Source organism: Neovison vison, chromosome 7, assembly GCF_020171115.1.
Source record: "Neovison vison isolate M4711 chromosome 7, ASM_NN_V1, whole genome shotgun sequence".
Taxonomy (NCBI): domain Eukaryota; kingdom Metazoa; phylum Chordata; class Mammalia; order Carnivora; family Mustelidae; genus Neogale; species Neogale vison.
Genome location: NC_058097.1, coordinates 115,330,794 through 115,349,474, shown reverse-complemented (window position 1 = coordinate 115,349,474; position 18,681 = coordinate 115,330,794). Strand labels below are relative to the sequence as shown.

Genomic DNA, 18,681 nt, shown 5'->3' with positions numbered 1-18,681 from the left:
ATGTGACCCTAGAACTAAATTTCCCACCAGTAGCCTAAGCAAAGACAAAGGAATGAAAACAAACAAGGAGGTTCCACTGTCAAAAGGAAATGCCAAACTCCCACACAATTTTATGGACGTTTTCTTATTCACTTAAAACAGTGAAATGAAACCAATGGTACTTGAGTTCCTTCTACCCTTAACTCTCATTTTTCTGATCCCAGATACAGTAAACACAAAATCCTGACTCTTTCTCACCAAGGTTACAGACATTCAGGATGTACTTACTATGTGCCAAACACTTCATATACATTGTCTAACTTACTCTTCATGAGTTAAGGAGTATTAGCCCAGTTTTACAGATGCAAAAATAGATTCTGAGAATTGAATTTTCCCAAAGTCCCAGTGCATTTAAATGGCAGAGTCTGATTCTGAAACCCAAGTTCTCTCTACTGACTGCACAGTATCACCTCCCTAGTGAAGAAACTGGCTCAGTAGATGGGCCTATTGAATTAACCGGCCATATTATTGCTGTTAGATTCTTTAATTAAAAAAAAAAAAGATAATTTCATGGGCACCTGGGTGGCTCAGTCAGTTGAGTGGCTGCCTCTGGCTCAGGTCATGATCCCAGGGTCTTGGGATCAAGCCCCACAAAGGGCTCCCTGCTCGGCAGGGAGTCTGCTTCTCCCTCTCCCTCTGCCTGCTGCTCTGCCTACTTGTGCTATGTCTCTGTCAAATAAATAAAATCTTTTTAAAAAAGATTTTATTTATTTATTTGACAGAGATTACAAGTAGACAGAGAGGCAGGCAGAGAGAGCGAGAGGAAGGGAAGCAGGCTCCCTGCCGAGCAGAGAGCCCAATGCAGGGCTCAATCCCAGGACCCTCATGACCTGAGCTGAAGGCAGAGGCTTTCATGCACTGAGCCACCCAAGCGCCCCTAAATAAATAAAATTAAAAAAAAAAAAAGACCATTTCAAACATATATAAAGTAAAAAGAATATAAGCCCCATTGTACACCCATCATCCAGTTTCGACCATTATCACATATGACCAATCTTATTTAACCTAAATTCCCCTCCACTAAAACCCTGCCATGCTCTCCCCTTGAACAGAATTTTTCTGAAGCAGTTCCCAAACGTTGTATTTCATGCAGCTACTTCAACAATTTCCCAAAGCCCCCCTTTACATATAAAACAAAACATAACTGCAATAACACCTGTCACACCTTAAAGAAAAAAGAAATAATATTAATTCCTTATTGTCAAATACTCAGTGTTCACATCTCCCTAAACGTGTGTCTTTTTTTTAAGCCTTTGGTTTGCCTCTATTTTCTTCCTTACGTATCCTCTATTAAAGTGGGTTTTTGGGTGCCTGGTTGGCTCAGTGGGTTAAGCCTATGCCTTTGGCTCAGGTCATGATCTCAGGGTCCTGGGATCGAGCAGAGCCCCGCTATGGACTCTCTGCTCAGCAGGGAGCCTGCTTCCCCCCACTCCCCTGTCTGCCTGCCTCTCTGCCTGCTTGTGATCTCTCTGTCAAATAAATAACTAAAATCTTCAAAAAAATAAATAAAGTAGGTTTCAAAACACGGCCCATGGTCCCTGTGGATCTCTAAGATTCCTTAAGGAGTTTGCAAAGTAAAATTATTTTCATAATAATATTAAGGTAATTTCTGTCTTTTAAACTGTGCCGATATGTGCACCAATGGTACAAAAGCAATTGTGGATAAAACTGCTAATGACTTAGTGTGAATCAAGACAGTAGAACTCAGCTGTGCCTGTAATCATTGCATTCTTCATGACCAAAGACTTAGAAAAAAAATCCCAGTTTCACTTAAAAATGTTCTTAATGAAGCAGTAAAAATTATTAATTGTATTAAATCCTGACCCTTCCTTTTAAAAGTCTGTATGAAGAAAGGGGAAATGTGCACAGAGCACTTCTGCTGCAGCCCAAAGTATGATGGCTGTCTCCAGGCGAAACATTTGCGTGATTGAACGGCAAGCTCAATTATCCGTTTTTTTTAATCAAACATGATTTTTACTTGAACAAATGATAAACTAGTCTTTCAGAGCTGGGCATTCTCAGGCATTTTTGAAAAAACGAATGAAGTGAGCCTGCCATTTTGAGAAAAACAACTGAGGACTGCTGTTATGGTTGCCTATGACAAAAGTGGAGCTTTCAAGCAAAAACCAGAAATTTAAAAAAAATTATTTAAAATCAGTTTAGTTAACATACAGGGTAGTATTAGTTTTAGGGGTTGAATTTAGTGATTTATCAGTTGCATGTAATACCCAGCGCTCATTCCATCAAGCGCCCTCCTTAATGTCCATCACCCCATTACTCCCTCCCCTCCAGCAATGCTCAGTTTTTTTCCCTATAGTTAAGAGTCTCTTATAGTTTGTCTCCCTCTCTTTTTAATCTTATTTTTCCTTCCCTTCTCCTATGTTCATCTGTTTTGTTTCTTAAATTCCATATATAAGTGAAATCATACGGCATTTGTCTTTCTGACTTAATTCACTTAACCTTACACCCTCCTGCCCCATCCACATCATTGCAAATGGCAAGACTTCATTTTTTCTGATGGCTAGCATTATATATATTATGTATCTTCTTTATCCATCCAACTTTCCAGGGACATCTGGATTCTTTCCATGTTTTCGCTATTGTGGACATTGCTGCTATAAACACCGGTGTGCATGTGCCCCTTTGAATCACTGTTTTTGTTTCATTTGTATAAATACCCAGTAGTGCGACTGCTGGGTTGTAGGGTAGCTCTATTTTTCACTTTCTGAGGAACGTGTATACTGCTTCCCAGAGTGGCTCACCAGTTTGCATTCCCACCAACAGTGTAGGAGGGTTCCCCTTTCTCTACATCTTCACTGACACCTATTGTTTCCTGACTTGTTAATTTTATAGCCATCCCGACTGGTGTGAGGTGGTATCTCATTGTGGTTTTGATTTTGATTTGAATCAAATCTCCCTGATGCCAAGTGATGTTGAGCATTTTTTCATGTGTCTGCTGTTAGTCATCTGAATGTCTTTTTTGGAGAAATGTCTGTTCATGTCTTCTTGCCCATTTCGTGACTACATTTTTTTCTTTTTTGGGTGCTGAGTTTATAGATTTTGGGTACTAGCCCTGTATCTGATATGTCATTTTTGAATATCTTCTCCCATTCTGTAGGTTGCATTCTAGCTTTGTTGACTGTTTCCTTTGCTGTGAAAAACAAACAAACAAACAAACAAACAAAAAAACCCAGTTTATCCTGATGAAGTCCCAATGGTTCATTTTTGGTTTTGTTTCCTGTGTCTTTGGAGAAGTGTCTAGCAAGAAGTTGCTGTGGCCAAGGTCACAGAAGTTGCTGCCTGTGTTGTCTTTTAGGATTTTGATGGCTTCCTATCTCACATTTAAGTCTTTCATCCATTCTGAGTTTATTTTTGTGTGTAGCATAAGGAAATGGTTCAGTTTCATTTTTCTGCATGTGGCTGTCCAATTTTCCCAACATCATTTGTTGAAGAGACTGTCTTTTTTCCATTGGACATTCTTTCCTGCTTTGTCAAAGATTAGTTGGCCAAAGAGTTGAGGGTCCATTTCTGGGCTCTCTATTCTGTTCCGTTGGTCTATGTGTCTGTTTTTGTGTCAATACCATACTGTCTTGATGATTACAGCTTTATAATAGAGCTTGAAGTCTGGAATTGTGATGCCTCCAGCTTTGGTTTTCTTTTTTAACATTACTTTGGTTATTTGGGGTCTATTCTGGTTTCAAACACACTTTAGAACTGAAAAACCAGAATTTTAGAAAACTCTAATCTGCCACCAGGAGCTTGACAACCTCCAAATATTTATGTGATGAGACTGGTGGTGTTATTAATGAATGTAATTTTTGAGCTGTGTAGTGAAATGTGTCAATATCTAGAGGATATATGTAACTCAGTGAACCAAGATTTTCTAAATGACAGATGCATGATGTTACAAAATCATGCATGGGTGAAAGATTTATTCTAAGTGCAAGATGGATCATGGATTTTAATGCAGCAGAATAGGAAAAGTTCAGATTCCATATTACCATTAATAAGGATGTGATTTCAGATTCCATACTGCTATTAATCTTTAGGAAGGAAGCTACCACTTAACTGAGTTTTTAGTGTAGTATCAACGGTGAATATCTCTAAGTATCTAAAAAGACTATTAAAATACTTCTTTCTTTGCCAGCTACACACCGGTGATACCTGACTTTTTCCATATACTTAAACCAAAACAACACATAGTATATACAGCAGATAGGAGAATGCAGTTGTCTTCTATTAAGCCAGATGTTAAAAAGATTCTTTAAAGTGTGAAACAATACAACTAATTTTTCATTTTTGGAAAATGTAATTATTTTCCACAAACATGTTAATTACGTTTACATGTGATAGGCTTATTGGTACACTTAAGTAAGTATTTTAAACATTTCTCAATTTTTAATAGTGAATGTTGACAGAAATACTCTACAGAAACAACAGCTGCTTGAGTTTCTCAATAATTTTTAAGAGTATATAAAGGAGTCTTGAGACCAAAAAGTTTGATAATTTCTCCTCTACTGCAACTGACACTAACCCACAACTACATTTTAAGGTTAATAATAAATTTTCATCCAAAGATAATAAGTGACCCCAGTTTGATGTTTGTTGGGTATACACTTACTGACACTGACTTCAAAACTTCTCATTACTTTCAATTACAATTCACCCAACTAGTAAAATCATGCTTTCTGTTCTCAGGAGACCACTGTGATGGATGAGTGAAGGTGACAGCCAAGACAAGAGAGTGGCATGACAACACTGTACATCCTAGTCTGAAATCCACAGACCAGTCTTCATCCACAGACCAGTCTTCCTAGTCTAACACAGTACTCATGAGCTTCCCCCACCGCCAAAGATATCATTTTTGTTAATTAACTGGCTGACACACTTCCGTAATACTTTTCCTTTAAATTTTTTGGCTATATACTTTTTAATTACCTTTTTATACAAAAACAATTTTGTATTTTTTAAGACATTAAGAAAGTTTTCTTTCCTCTTTGCTCTCAAGTGTGCTTTATCAGGTATTAATATAGCCACTCTCACTTTCTATTGATTAATATTTTAATTACACATTTTCTTTCCTTTTACCTTTAACAACTCTACTGACATACAATTCTCATAACAATTCACCTATTTGAAGTGTAAATTCAATGATTATTTATAGATTCACAGATACCGCAACTGTCACCACACTCAATTTTAGAACATGTCATCATATCAAAAGAAACCACGTAGCCTTTAAATATCACCTGGCTGCCCTCCATCTGTGCTCTAGTCCTTGCCAACTACTAATCGACTTTCTGTCTCTAACAGATTTCCTTATTCTGAACATTCTGCATGAATGCAGCCATCTAATATGTGGTCTTTTGTGACTGGCTTCCATTACGCTAAGGGTCATTCAAACTGCAGCATGTTATCAGTACTGAACTTCCTTTAATTGGCAAGTAGTATTCCATTGTATGAATGTGCTGCATTTTGTTTATCCACTAGACAGTAGATGGACATCTGGGTTATTTCTACCTTGTGCCTATTATGAATACTGCTACCCACATTTGTGTGTAAGTTTCTGTATGGACCTATGTTTTCATTTCTCTAGGGTCTATCTAGAAGCAGAACTGTTGTGTCAGATGGTAACTCTATATTTAATTGTTTGAGGAACTGCTAGACTGTGTTTCACATTGTCTGCACCATTTCGCAATCCCAGCAGTGGATGAGGGATTCAGTTTCTCTACAGCCTCACCAATATATAACTGACCTTCTGAGTCTAGCCATCTTGGTGCATGTGAAGCATACCTCAAGTAGTTTTGATGTAGATTTTTCTAATGACTACTGCATGAAAAGATGCTCTAGGCCTTTACATGCGCTTACTAGCACATGGAACCATGTCAATTCAAATCCTTTGAATTACCTGCCTTTTTATTGTTAAGCTATAATAGTTCTTTATTCTGGACACTACACCCTTGGGAGATATATGAATTGCTAATATTTTCTCCTGTTCTCTGGCAGGGAGGGGGGAGGCTGACTTTTTACTTTTTTGAAAGTGCTCTTTGAGCCCAAGAGCTTTTATGTTTAGTAAGGTGCAGTATATCTACTGTTTCTTTTGTTACTTGTGCTTTTGGTGTCATGTTTAAAAAAAACTGCTGCCAGGTCCAAAGTCATGAAGCTGTAAATCTGTTTTCCTCTAGGAGTTTTACAGTTTTAAGTTCTTATAGTTAGGTCTTTAACCCATTTTGAATTAATTTTGTGTATGGTGTGAGACAGAGGTCCTATGAACTCTTTAAAGCTTACTAATTATTTACACTATTCTTGATTAGTAAAAATTTATCACAATTAAGAACAAGGAAATGAGAAGAGGAAGTAAAAGGTACTAAGTTTCTGAAATGAGTCACGAACCAAGAGGAAATTACTTTTAAATGGCTCTCTTTTAGGCTACCTTTTAATGACACTTCTTTCCTATATGCCCAAGGGCCTGGAAAGAGGGTATGGGAATCAACACTAATAATTTACTTTATAAAGGGCACCTGGGTGGCTCAGTAGGTTAAGCCTCTGCCTTCAGCTCAGGTCATAATCTCAGGGTCCTGGGATCAAGTCCTGCATCAGGTTCTCTGCTCTGCTCTGCAGGGAGCCTGCTTCCTCCTCTCCCTCTGCCTGCCTCTCAGCCTACTTGTGATCTCTGCCAAATAAATAAATAAAATCTTAAAAAAAATTATTTTATAACAAGAGTTTTTTTTTTAAAATATGTGATTTATTAAGATTTAGAACATGATTTGGCTACTCTATTATTTCTAAATATATCTTAAATGAATTCTGATTTTTTTTTTTTAAAGATTTTATTTATTTATTTGACAGAGAGAAAGATCACAAGTAGGCAGAGAGGCAGGCAGAGAGAGGGGGAAGCAGGCTCCCCGCTAAGCAGAGAGCCGGACATGGGACTCGATCCCAGGACCCTGAGATCATGACCCGAGCCGAAGGCAGTGGCTTAACCCACTGAGCCACCCAGGCGCCCCTGAATTCTGATTTTTGAAGGCATTTTGAAGACAGTGCAAACAAGGAGGTCCTTATTATTCATGAACTGGTATCCAACTCAATTTGATAAAACATGACAAAATTCCTTATAAATATTCTGAGTGATCGCCTTTAAAAGGAACATTTAAAGAAATGGTGATGCTTAACCCAAAAAGGGTAAGAATGATCTCTAATCTTTCTGGGGTTCCCTAAAAGGCATGGATGGCAGGGCAAGCCACTACACGGTAATGAGCAGAGAAAAAATAAATTCAATACACAGCAATAATGGGACAGTGGTCTCATTTTCGTAAATATAAAGACCTCAACATCATTATTGCCACCATCTACAGACACACACAGGCACACAGATACAGACACACACGCGCGCGGATCAAGATAACTACCCTGAATAGGATCCATAAGCAGACCTTTTGTGGAAGAGCCAAGAGTTATGCAAATCTATAAGCTAAAGGGGCACCTGGGCGGCTTAACTTGTTAAGCCTCTAGACTCTGGATTTCAGCTTGCGTCATCATCTCAGGGTTGTGAGATCGAGCCCTCCTTTCTACTCTACTCTGGTATGGAGCCTACTTAAGATTCTCTCTCTCTCTCCATCTGCCCCTCCAAAATCTATAAGCTCACAATGAATATCCTTGTTACATTCAGCACATGTGTCACAGTTTCAGGAAATAATGCCAAGATACACAGGAGGATACTCACAGGAGAGAGTTTCTGGATAAGGTCATGGGCAACATGGACAAGATTTTTGTCTTCATGGAGACATTTCTGAAATTTCCTGCTCTCCTCATCTTCTAGAAGATCAAAATCAATGGCGGCATCCAGTAAGGCCTGAATCAACCCCTTCCAGGACTTCAGGGCTGGAACCTGAGGTGCCACCGCAGCACTTATGCCTGTTCCAATCACCAGCACAAGTTCCCGAGGCTTCTTCGTTTTTAAGCTTGGGAGCAGCTTCCTGAAAAAGTCAGCCAAACAAAGAGGATTGGGAATGTCCAACAGATAGGAGGCACATGGAAAGGCTGTTGAAAATCATGGTTTTCAGCTATTACTTTCATAGTTGCAAAGAGGATATAACAATTTCTGATACCTCTCCTGAGTATCTTAAGCAAAAAGACCAGAATATTGTGCCAGGGCTTGCTGAAAAACCTATTTCAGGAATCCTAAGAGGCAATCTTAAAAACAATTTTCTCCCTCATAGTTCTTTCAAGCTAAGAAAACCCACTAACAGTAGGAAAAGATCCAATTAAATTACAGCCCAGCTGAGTTCTACTAACTAAATTATATTTCAAACCAACATTAAATTTCAAAAAACATGGATTCCAGAGAGAAAAGAAATCCATACAAATTAAATTCCTATTGTTGAGAGATATAAAACAAGAGATGAAAGAAAGCCAAAGTTAAGCTCAATTTTGTAAACACTAGTACGATAAAATTGAGCGTGACTAAAACTGAGAATGAGACCATCAAGTATGGGAACACATTTCACTTCCATTTTGTTCTAGATTTCTATCTGCAAGGCAAAAAGGAAAAAAAAGAGGAAGGAAAAAAAAAGTAGCTAACAGAATTCTGAAAACACGGGAGCTTCATGTTACCTAAATAAACAAAGCTATAACTATCCAATAGATACGACAAGAAGTAGAAAACATTACTTTCTTACCATGACAAGCACGGAGTTCTGTCTTGAAGAGAAGTACAGACACAAGTTTTGTGTTTTGGTTCTCCATACCCCACTCCACCCCCCCCACTTCAGTCTGGAAACTACATTAAAATATGTTTGAAATATATTTACTCACTTTAATTTTTGCTGATGGCAGGTGTTTTCCAAGAAACTGCCTTTCTCAATTTTTTGTCAAAATAAAAGAAAAAGGATTTGCATTTTGGCGTAACATAAAAAATGGTACTTTAAGTCTTGGGAAACCTGTTTTGGGGAAACAAACCTTGCAACTGCCTTCCCTATTTCCAACTCCAGCACTTGGGTCATTCAACAAATATGAAAAACTTACCAAGTACCAGATACTATGGTAGGTACTAGTGATGTTTCTTTCTTTCTTTCTTCCTTTTTTTTTTTTTTTTAAAGATCTTATTTATTTATTTATCAGAGAGAGAGAGAGAGAGAGAGAACGCGCCCACAAGCAGACAGAGTGATAAGCAGGGTCCCTGCTGAGCAAGGAGCCTGGTGCGGGACTCGTTCCCAGGACCCTGGGATCATGATCTGAGCCGAAGGCAGCGGCTTAACCAACTGAGCCACCCAGGCGTCCCATTAGTAATGTTCTATGAATAAAATGAAGTCCTTAATCTCAAAAGTTAAGTCTACTGGAAAAGACTGATAATAGATATCAGAAGCAAATGACGAAAATGAGTTTCAGTTCAAGGCAATCAAGATATGGAAAATATACAAATATATACTCACGGAAAATTTCTAGAGGGATTCACAAGAACTATAAATAGTGGTTAACTCTGGGGATTGGGGAGAATAAGGATTTTTACTTTTCAGTTGATTGTACTGTATTATTTGAATTTTTTTTTTACCTCTTCCATTATAGGTTTAGGGTGTAATCTGCCGAATTTAAAATTTCTAGTTAAAAAGGAAAAAATCAGCAGTTGTGTTTCATTTCTGATTCTTCCTAAAACCACTAAGTAACTGCTTTTTTTTTAGAAGGCATAAATTCATAAAACTCAAAACAGGGAGAGATGACAGCAGATAACACAGGCCAACAAAATTTTAGGAGTTGTACAGTAAGAGATGATTTCCTCTATAGAATTTTGGGAGTGTTCAAATAAATCTGAAGGTAGAGGGGCAGGTGGGGCCAAAACAGAGAATTCGTTGCAAGGCCATATTAGAAGCAGTTAGAACTCTATGACTAGAGGCCTGCTTTCCAGAGAGGCTATACCAGAGGGTTCTGTATCTGAGAACACTGTACACAGCTTGGGAAAGGGAATTAAGTAAAAGTCAATATATGAAATATAAGACTCCCCTGCATCCTTCTCCCAGAGGACGACTCTCAGACAATGGCAGCAACCTTATACCTGCACCCCATGCCCCATCCAGGCATCCTTTTTTGGGGAAAAAGGCCAGCATGAGAGAAAAGACATTCTGATAGGTTGGGATTCCTCAGTTACAGAACCTGGCCCATGATTGACACCCACAGTGAAGCCCATCAGTGACCAAGTCCCTTAAGCACACCTAGATTCTCAAACTGGCTTTTTAGTGTCTTCTCTTAAATGTGAGCAGACAAAGAAAGGTCACCTTATATTTGAACAAAGCCCCCAATGTGAGAGTTATATCTAAACAAACTAGCAGATAGAAAGGAATCTGCTGGGGGCACCTGGATGGCTCAGCCTCAGTTAAGCAGCTGCCTTTGGCTCAGGTCATGATCCAGAGTACTGGGATGGAGCCCAGCATCAGGCTCCTCACTCAGCGGGAAGTCTGCTTCTCCCTCTCCCACTCCCCTTGCTTGTGTTCCCTCTCTTGTGTGTCTCTCTTCATCAAATAAAGGAATAAAGTCTTAACCAAAAAAAAAAAAGAAAGGAACCTGCAGGAAAGAAGCGACAATACAGGAAAGAGAAGAAAATTGGAAAAGAAAACAGTATCTCATATAGATTTAAAAACAAAGTCATATTTGAAAAATGAACAAAATACTATAAAAAAGGGGTGGGCAAATAGATTTCTTGGAAATTAAGAATGTCATGAACAAAAAATTTGTAACACTGGAAGAAAACAGGAAATCTCTGAGAAGGTATAATGATAAAAAAAAAAAAAAAAGCAACAGAAAACTAGAGTCTTGGGGCACCTGGGTAGCTCAGTCGGTTGTGTCCGACTTGATTTCGGCTCAGGTCATGATCTCAAGGGCTGTGTTGTTGAGCTCTGTGTTGGGCATGGAGTCTGCTTAAGATTCTCGCTCTCTCAGGACACCTGGGTGGCTCAGCTGGGTAAGGTCTGTCTTCGGCTCAGGTCATGATCCCAGGGTCCTGGGATCGAGTCCCACATTGGGCTCTCTGCTCCTCGGGGAGCTGGTTTCTTTCTCTCTCTGTCTGCCACTCCCCCTATCTCTCTCTCTGTTTCAAATAAATAAAATTTTTAAAAAAAGAAAAAAAGAAGATTCTCTCTCGCCCCCACCCCAAGCTCACATACACTCTTTTTTTCTCTCTTAAAAAAAGAAAAAAAAAAAAGAAAAAAGAAAAAAGAAAATTACAGAGTCTTACTGCAAAAGGTCCAACATCCAAATACAGTTTGTAGAGTTCTACTACAAAGGCACAATACAGAAAAAACTGTGAAGGGAATTATCAAATACGAAAAAAGTTCTCCGAAGTGAATTATCAGTAGCCAACTTGGAAAAGGCCACCTGATAGCTAGACTCATATGAAGGTACCTCACTGTGAAATTTCAGGTTGTTGAGAATAAAATAACTATTCTGCCTCTAATGAGAAAAGAAGAGGTCCTGTAACACAAAGGACTGGGAATCAGCAAAGACTCATTATTTTGGCAGGAATACATAGCTGCTGGCAGAGGATGAATAATAATTTCATAATTCTAAGGAAAATGATTTCCTACCTAAAATTTGACACTCAGCCAAATCATCAAATAAATGGACAAATATAATAAGGACATCTTCAAATGTCTTCAAAACTCTTCTCCTGTGAATCCTTACAAAGGGTGCATGATGAAGAGTGTTTTTCAGCAAAATGAAGGACCACACACCAAAAAAGGGCAAGACAATATCCAGGAAAGAGAAAATCCAAAACAGGAGAGATGTAAAAGGAATTCTGGGGGTCATGGGAAAGGAAAACGGCAAACCATCAGCAATGCAGGAGGTCTGGAGAATGACAGTCCAGAGCGGAGGCCAGTCCGGAAGGAAAACGGAAGGGAAAAAATCCATGAAACAATGTAAACTAGTAAATTACTGATGAGTGTCAGCATACCTAAAAGATTTTTTTTTCTGTCACAGAGTTTGAAGATAAGCTGATAGATACATAAAAAACAAAGCAAACAAAACAAAACAAAACAAAAAAAAAACAGAGAGAGAAAGAGAGAATAACTTGGTGGAAAAAATGAACAAGAAAGTATAATCAAAACTACTGTTAGGCTCAGCTATGAACACTATTAATACAGTCATATATGTAACTATTAGAAAACTGATGGCGTGCCTGGGTGGCTCAGTGGGTTAAAGCCTGTGCCTTCCGCTCAGGTCATGATTCCAGTGTCCTGGGATCGAGCCCCATATTGGGCTCTTCGCTCAGCAGGGAGTCTGCTTCCTTCTCTCTCTCTGCCTGCCTCTCTGCCTACTTGTAATCTCTGTCAAATAAATAAATAAAATCTTTAAAAAAAAAGGGGGGGGGGAAGAAAACTGACAACCAAACATTGTAATATAAAACACCAGGGAAATGTGGAAAGAGTGTTTCATGTGTGTGTAGGGTGGGGCAACACGTGTGGAGAGGCTCCAGGACAGCAAGCCTAATCCTCATCTTCATTAGTTGGAAAACAGATAAAACCAAAAACTAAAAAATAGCAGTAAATAGACAGCATTTAAAAATATGGGTCCAAGTATTAGAGGAAACAGATAAAAAAGCTGAAAGTGATTATCTCTGGAAAGGGACAATGCATTATAAGCCTGGAGTACTGACTTGGAAATTATGTACATTTATGACCTTTTTAAAAATAAAAGTTAAAGCCAAAATAAAAATGATTTTTATATGAAGGTCAATATTAATTTGTGAAAAAAACTGGGTTTTGGGCAAGTCTGTTTGTTATTTTTTGTCATCTACCATTAATGGCAATTTACTAAATGTTCCTCAATTCCCTTCCCTTGTTTACCTGGGCTTTTTGGTGGGGGGTGCGCCATCACTGAAGAATCCAAGAATCTTGTCTATATCAGAGGCCTGGCTCCCTGTAGAAGCCATCCAGTTTCTAAAATAGATTAAACACCACAGACCACAATTAGATCTGTAATATATACCATTTAAAATAGCACGCATGTTAAACAGTTTTAATGAGATGTATACCCTAAAGGTGTTCTAGAGGTAGTCCCTGCTCTACAGAGATTCATTAATTAATGAGCATCTCTAACTTAAAGAATTAAATTCATCTGAAAGAAATTAACCTTGAAATTATGACTTTGGTACTCCATACTGTCATCTTGCTTCTGTTCCTAAAGGCTCCCCCCAACCCCTTCTTCCCAAAACAAAACAAAAATCGATGTCAATTCATACCAATTATTGGGCATGACTTTGTGGAGCCCAAGAAATACCTGCTATTCTCCCCTGAGACTGGCTTGGGAAGACATAGGGAATAAAAACAATCCATGGATAAGTGCGCTAATAGACCCCAATTATCCATTTACTATCAACTAAAGAAATCACCGAGTCAAGAATAGAACAATCAATACTAACTTGCTGATTGTTAGACACTCCTTATTGCTGAACAACTATGTCCTCACAGGCAGTGAGGCATATCTCCCTAGTTGAACACACTGGACTCTGAGACACTGTGATAAACAGGAAAGGTATTATCAAAGATGCATGAAGAAGGACCAATTATGTTCAGATGATGGGATAACTAGCAAAAGTAAGAGAATTACCATGGATTAGAGTGAAAATTATAATGAGAAGTTTTAACCACACAAAATTTTAGTAAATTTTCTAAATCTAAGGACCATTAATTCTAAAACAGCAAGATTTTAAACAGTGTGCACATACACTCCAAAAAAAGATAATACAAGAGTACCAGAGTTGTGGATGTTTTATTACTGTTTTGTTGTCAATGTTTAGACATAACCCAGGGGCATCTGGGTGGCTCAGTGAGTTAAGCATCTGACTGCTTCAGCTCAGGTTGTGAGCTCAGGGTCTTGATTTCACAGGTCACACAATCGAGTCCTGTGTTGGGCTCTACGATGAGCAAGGGGTCTGCCTGAGGATTCTCTCCCCTTGCCCCTCATCCCATGCACCTTCTCTCTCTAAATAAATAAACAAATCTTTAGAAATAAGTGAATTACTACTAATTATTTCAAGTTTACTATTTTATAGAAAGCTTTTTCTTTATGTAAACATTTCCTAAAGTTTGCTGAATTAATTTTTCTGGTAAATAGACGGCTCAGTTCCTCACCCCATATTGTTTCACACGTAATGGAATTCTTTGGTATCATAATCATTAGGAATATAGGAATCTCAAAATCATAAAGTGAGTTAGGAAGTAGGCCATTGTTCTAGAAACATCTTTGATTCTGTTGGTGAGAAAGCTCGGTCTCAGAGAAGACGTGTAACCAGTGTTTTACCTTCATAATCATCGGAAATGCCTGTTAAGTGTATGTGTTCTTAAAAATAAAGTCTATTAATTAGCTTAAAAGACAGTATATATTTTCAGGCTCTAAACTCAAATTGCTGAGCCAGAATCTCCAGAATCTTCAGGAAATTCTTATGATGAGGCAAAAAGGAGACATCCAAATAAAATGCAGTGATTTTTCTAGAACCCAGCTAACTCTGTTAAATGTGGGACATTTAACACAGCAGGCATACCATCTGTATATATTACAGTCAATACCATCCCAGCTTGCTAAGAGTTAATCACCAATAAAATATTTCCATTAAGTTTTAGTTTATGGAAGTCATTTTCTACTCTCAAGTCCAGTCTGTGCTCCAGATTGGAGAAGCAGTGTAGGAGAGCAGATACTTCTATGTTACGTGAGATGACCCATTAGCTTGGGATAGTTTTTAAAAATACACAATGAAAAGTGTGTATGCTCATGCTCTTTCCTTAAATACGGTTCTAAAAGGCCATGATGTGAACAAATTAAACCCATGCAAAAAATACTCTGTATTAAGAAAGATTAAAGAAAAGTAAAAAGGGAAGTAACTTAATGTTATTAAGTTGTGAAGACAGACATCTTTAGAATTCAGTGCTCAGTTCAGCTACTAAACCAATTTTAGCCAACTGTTAGATAGTGTTTACCACATGCCAAACACTATTTACAAATATTAACTAATACAATCTCTATAAGCTTATGAAATACCATGATTACCCTATTTTAGGGATAAGAAAACTGAAGGACAGGAAGGCTGGATAGCATAATTCAAACCAAGGTGGTCTGTCCCCCAAGACCATGGTCTGAACCATTCTATTTATTACAACCTAAAAACACTCTCCAAGTAGTAGTATCTCACCTTTATGTTCATTTGTTTTTACTCTGCAGGCCAAAACTATGAAAAAAGAAAGATCCCACATTCCAGAAAGATTTACTCAAAATAATTCTGTGTAATGCTTGACAGCTGCTACGTGACCAGGCGTTCTGTTGATGGAATCATGGCACCCGGTTAAAATGAGAAGCTAAACGAAACAGCTTTTTCTGGTGACAAGTGCTGTGTTTGTTACATATCCCCACTACCACTAATCTACCTAGACCGGTCCTATCATTCTCTCCTGGAAAATATGTAGGCAACTTTTGCTGGATTCTAACAGATGATAAATTCTTGATGTTTATACCTGAATACTAAGCTTTCTTATTTTTTTTTCCTTTATAGAGTCAACTATTCTGAAGGTCTGCTCATTCTACATAATTTAAGAGAATTAAATATGGCCAACAGCTCCTAACAAGTTGTTACCGCAATGTTTTGAGTCCTCTTATTTAGGAACTGAATGAGAAGAAATTCACTATTGTCACATTATATTTCATCATATACACATCCTGCTTTGTAACACGGTAACATCTTTCCTTCAGGCTAAAGGATGCCTCATATACTACAATCTCACATATACATCCAGTGGCATCAAAGCATAAACCATATCTTATTTCTTCCAGAGTACTGTTTCAGAAAAGAAAGAAATCCATTTTAGTGTTTACCCTAAAAAACATGCAGTTACTTATAAAAAGCTTCCACACAGATTATGAAAATCTTATAAAGAATTCCTAACATGTATCAACTAGTTCACACATTAACTTCTTTATGTGATCACTATTTGAGCTTTTCATTTCAGTGGGACTTGCTATGTACAGCAGAGGTGGGAAAAGCTTTTCTGCCACAAGACAAAGGCAATTACCTGTGGCAGTGTCTTTGTTACTACAATTACTGCTAAAGCCACCAAAAAATCCTTCAAGACCAAGCAAGAGAGCTCAGCAAAATAAAAGTCAGATATTTGGTAAATGCTGAGAAAAGTAACAGCAACCTCATTACATTTTGTAAGGCCCAAGTCTGCATGTAAGAAAGGACAGTTACACTTTGAAACCTGTCAGCTTGTCAGGAAATAGAATGCTTCCATCTGGTGAATGAAAGGGAAAAACCAAGGCAAGTGTTTTGGGAAAAATCCATTAAGAAACAAGGAAAAGGGACAAGAAGAAAGGAGGTGGTTAGGAGACTGAAATTAAATTCATATAAACCAGCAGACTTGTGGATTTGAAAACATTTGCAAATCACAGTAGCTCTTGCTTTCCTAGCATTTTGGTGGTGCAATGATAGCAAAATTTGGCTCCTTTTCTAGTTCAAGAATCAGAGTAAGGTCTCTTCCTGTGCTTCCAGTGTGTAGTATTCAGCACAAACAACTGGCAGGCCAGAAGGAACTCAGAATACATCTTGGTTTATGGGTGGATGGAATAAACCAAAAGGAGAGAAAAGTTCTAATGATGACATTTTTGCCTAGAAATAAAAGATTTACAAATGACTAGCTTGGGGAAGTGGTACCTTTCTTGCCTTAAAAGATCAGTTGTATTTACAGCATGCTTTTCCCCCATTCTATTTTAAAAATAAATAATTAAATAAAAGGGTGGTACCTGGGTGGCTTAGTCAGTTAAGGTCTGCCTTTGGCTCAGGTCACGATCCTAGGGTCCTGCCTGGGAACAAGCCAGCATCAGTGCTCCCTGCTCAGCAGGGAGTCTCCTCCTCTCTCCCTCTGCTCTCCGCCTGCTTGTGCTCTGTCTCTGCTCTTTCTCTCAAATAAAGAAATAAAATCTTTAAAAAGATAAAATAAAATCCAAAATGGTATCATAATGTACTTAACATGTTTTTAAAAAAATAAGACCGTGACTAGAATGAAGACTGGCTTATTTCTCTAGCATAAACACCTAAAAGGGTTAACTTCATTTTTTAAGGGAAAAAGACAGTCATCCTCCAACTTGGAAGAAACCAAATCCCTCTAGTTGTGGCTTTTGGACTAAATCCAACACATCTGGTTTTCAACAACTATGGGGGAGGGAGAGAGGAAGAGATATCCAGTGTAAAGTCCTACAAAAGTATACTCAACCAGCTTGTTGACAATTAACAAATCAAATGTTTTACTCAGGTCATTGGTGAATTCAGTTCTATAATGTAGGCTGCACCCTTTCTTATCAGTGTATAAAACAAATTTTCCATTTTCTTCCTTCTAACACACATACAGAACTGATATAGAGGAATTACATCTACACACGCTAGGGCGGGATTCCTGTGTACCCCCTCTTGAAGCATTTCCTCTACCTCTGCTTAACTCAGTTTGCTCTTACTTCCGTATCTAAATTGTATGTGCCTGACATCCTCTGTGTTCTGTCTGATAAGATCTGCATCACACTTACTTCCTGAAAATCTGTTGTAACGTAGTCACTGATAAAATGTCAGACTGATACTACCTACTCTTGATATTTCCACCAGCAAAACACTGACCCATATAGGAGCAATATATGAAGGACCTCATTAGAAGAAGGTTTCTGAAAGACTTTAAAGAATAAAAGGTTTGCCCCAAATTCTTGAAAGTCTTTTTTAAAGATTTTATTTATTTGTCAGAGAGAGAGAGAGAAAGATAGGCAGAGGGAGAGGCAGACTCCCCGCTGAGCAAGGACCCTGACGCAGGACTCAATCCCAAGACTCCGGGATCATGACCTGAGCCGAAGGCGGACAGATGCTCAACCAACTGAGCCACCCACGCACCCCTAGAAAATCTTTTAATTCAAGTCCTAAGATCAACCATGCTGATATTCCAGGAAAAAGAGCTCAGATGTTTCCATGTATATATTTCATGTTTTCATGGTATTTTCAATTATAAAACCAAAGTAACATATCACGTACTGGGAACAAAACTGTTTCAAGAAGGAACAGTAACACATCCAAATTAAAATTTCATTTGAATTAGAAGCTGGTGACTGAAGTTCATGATTTTACCGTGCAAAGAATGATAACTTCCTTGTCACTGCTCTCCCTCCTGTGAAGCTTCTGAGAAGGTATACCCTGAAAACAATGACACATGTTGCTAAGGAAGGAGACTTTTTAATAAAATATTTTCCATATATCAAGTAGTACAATCACACAATTTCATTGCAAATGGCAAAGGGTACTCACTGAAAATGAAATTAAATAAATCTTCAAGGGCAAGATTTTATGTTCTAGGGAATCTCTAAAAACTAAATCCCTCCTCTGAAGACTGTGTGGGTTATGTATGGCAACTGTCAAGGGCTTCCTTTTCAGACCAAAAGATACCAAAAGACCACAATACTGCTGCATATAAATGCAGATTCATCCAAGTTTGGGCATCCCAGAAGATCTCATCATTATAGAGGATCTCTCTCTGAGTTAAAAATCTGAACAGCTTTAAAGAAGGGAAGACTTTTCTGTAGCAACAAAAATAAAAATGTTTATTAAGAATTAAAAAAAAAGAATATCCCACCTCA

At 38.1% G+C, this 18,681-nt stretch overlaps 1 protein-coding gene across 6 annotated transcripts in view; it reads right to left on the bottom strand.

Annotated features, from left to right (window-relative positions):
- Nucleotides 1-18,681, bottom strand: part of FAM118B (family with sequence similarity 118 member B) — a 49,904-nt gene that overhangs the window by 13,785 nt on the left and 17,438 nt on the right. For 3 of the 6 annotated variants that reach the window (XM_044258172.1, XM_044258175.1, XM_044258170.1), the window contains 2 exons: nucleotides 12,873-12,965; nucleotides 7,763-8,015 (listed from right to left, as the gene is read on the bottom strand). In XM_044258172.1, the coding sequence (XP_044114107.1) occupies nucleotides 7,763-8,015; nucleotides 12,873-12,958 (339 nt within the window). In that variant the 5' untranslated portion in view covers nucleotides 12,959-12,965. Of the gene's footprint in view, nucleotides 1-7,762; nucleotides 8,016-12,872; nucleotides 12,966-16,815; nucleotides 16,926-18,175; nucleotides 18,242-18,681 lie in introns of those variants that run through there. The other 3 variants (XM_044258171.1, XM_044258173.1, XM_044258174.1) reach the window with 2 other exon arrangements.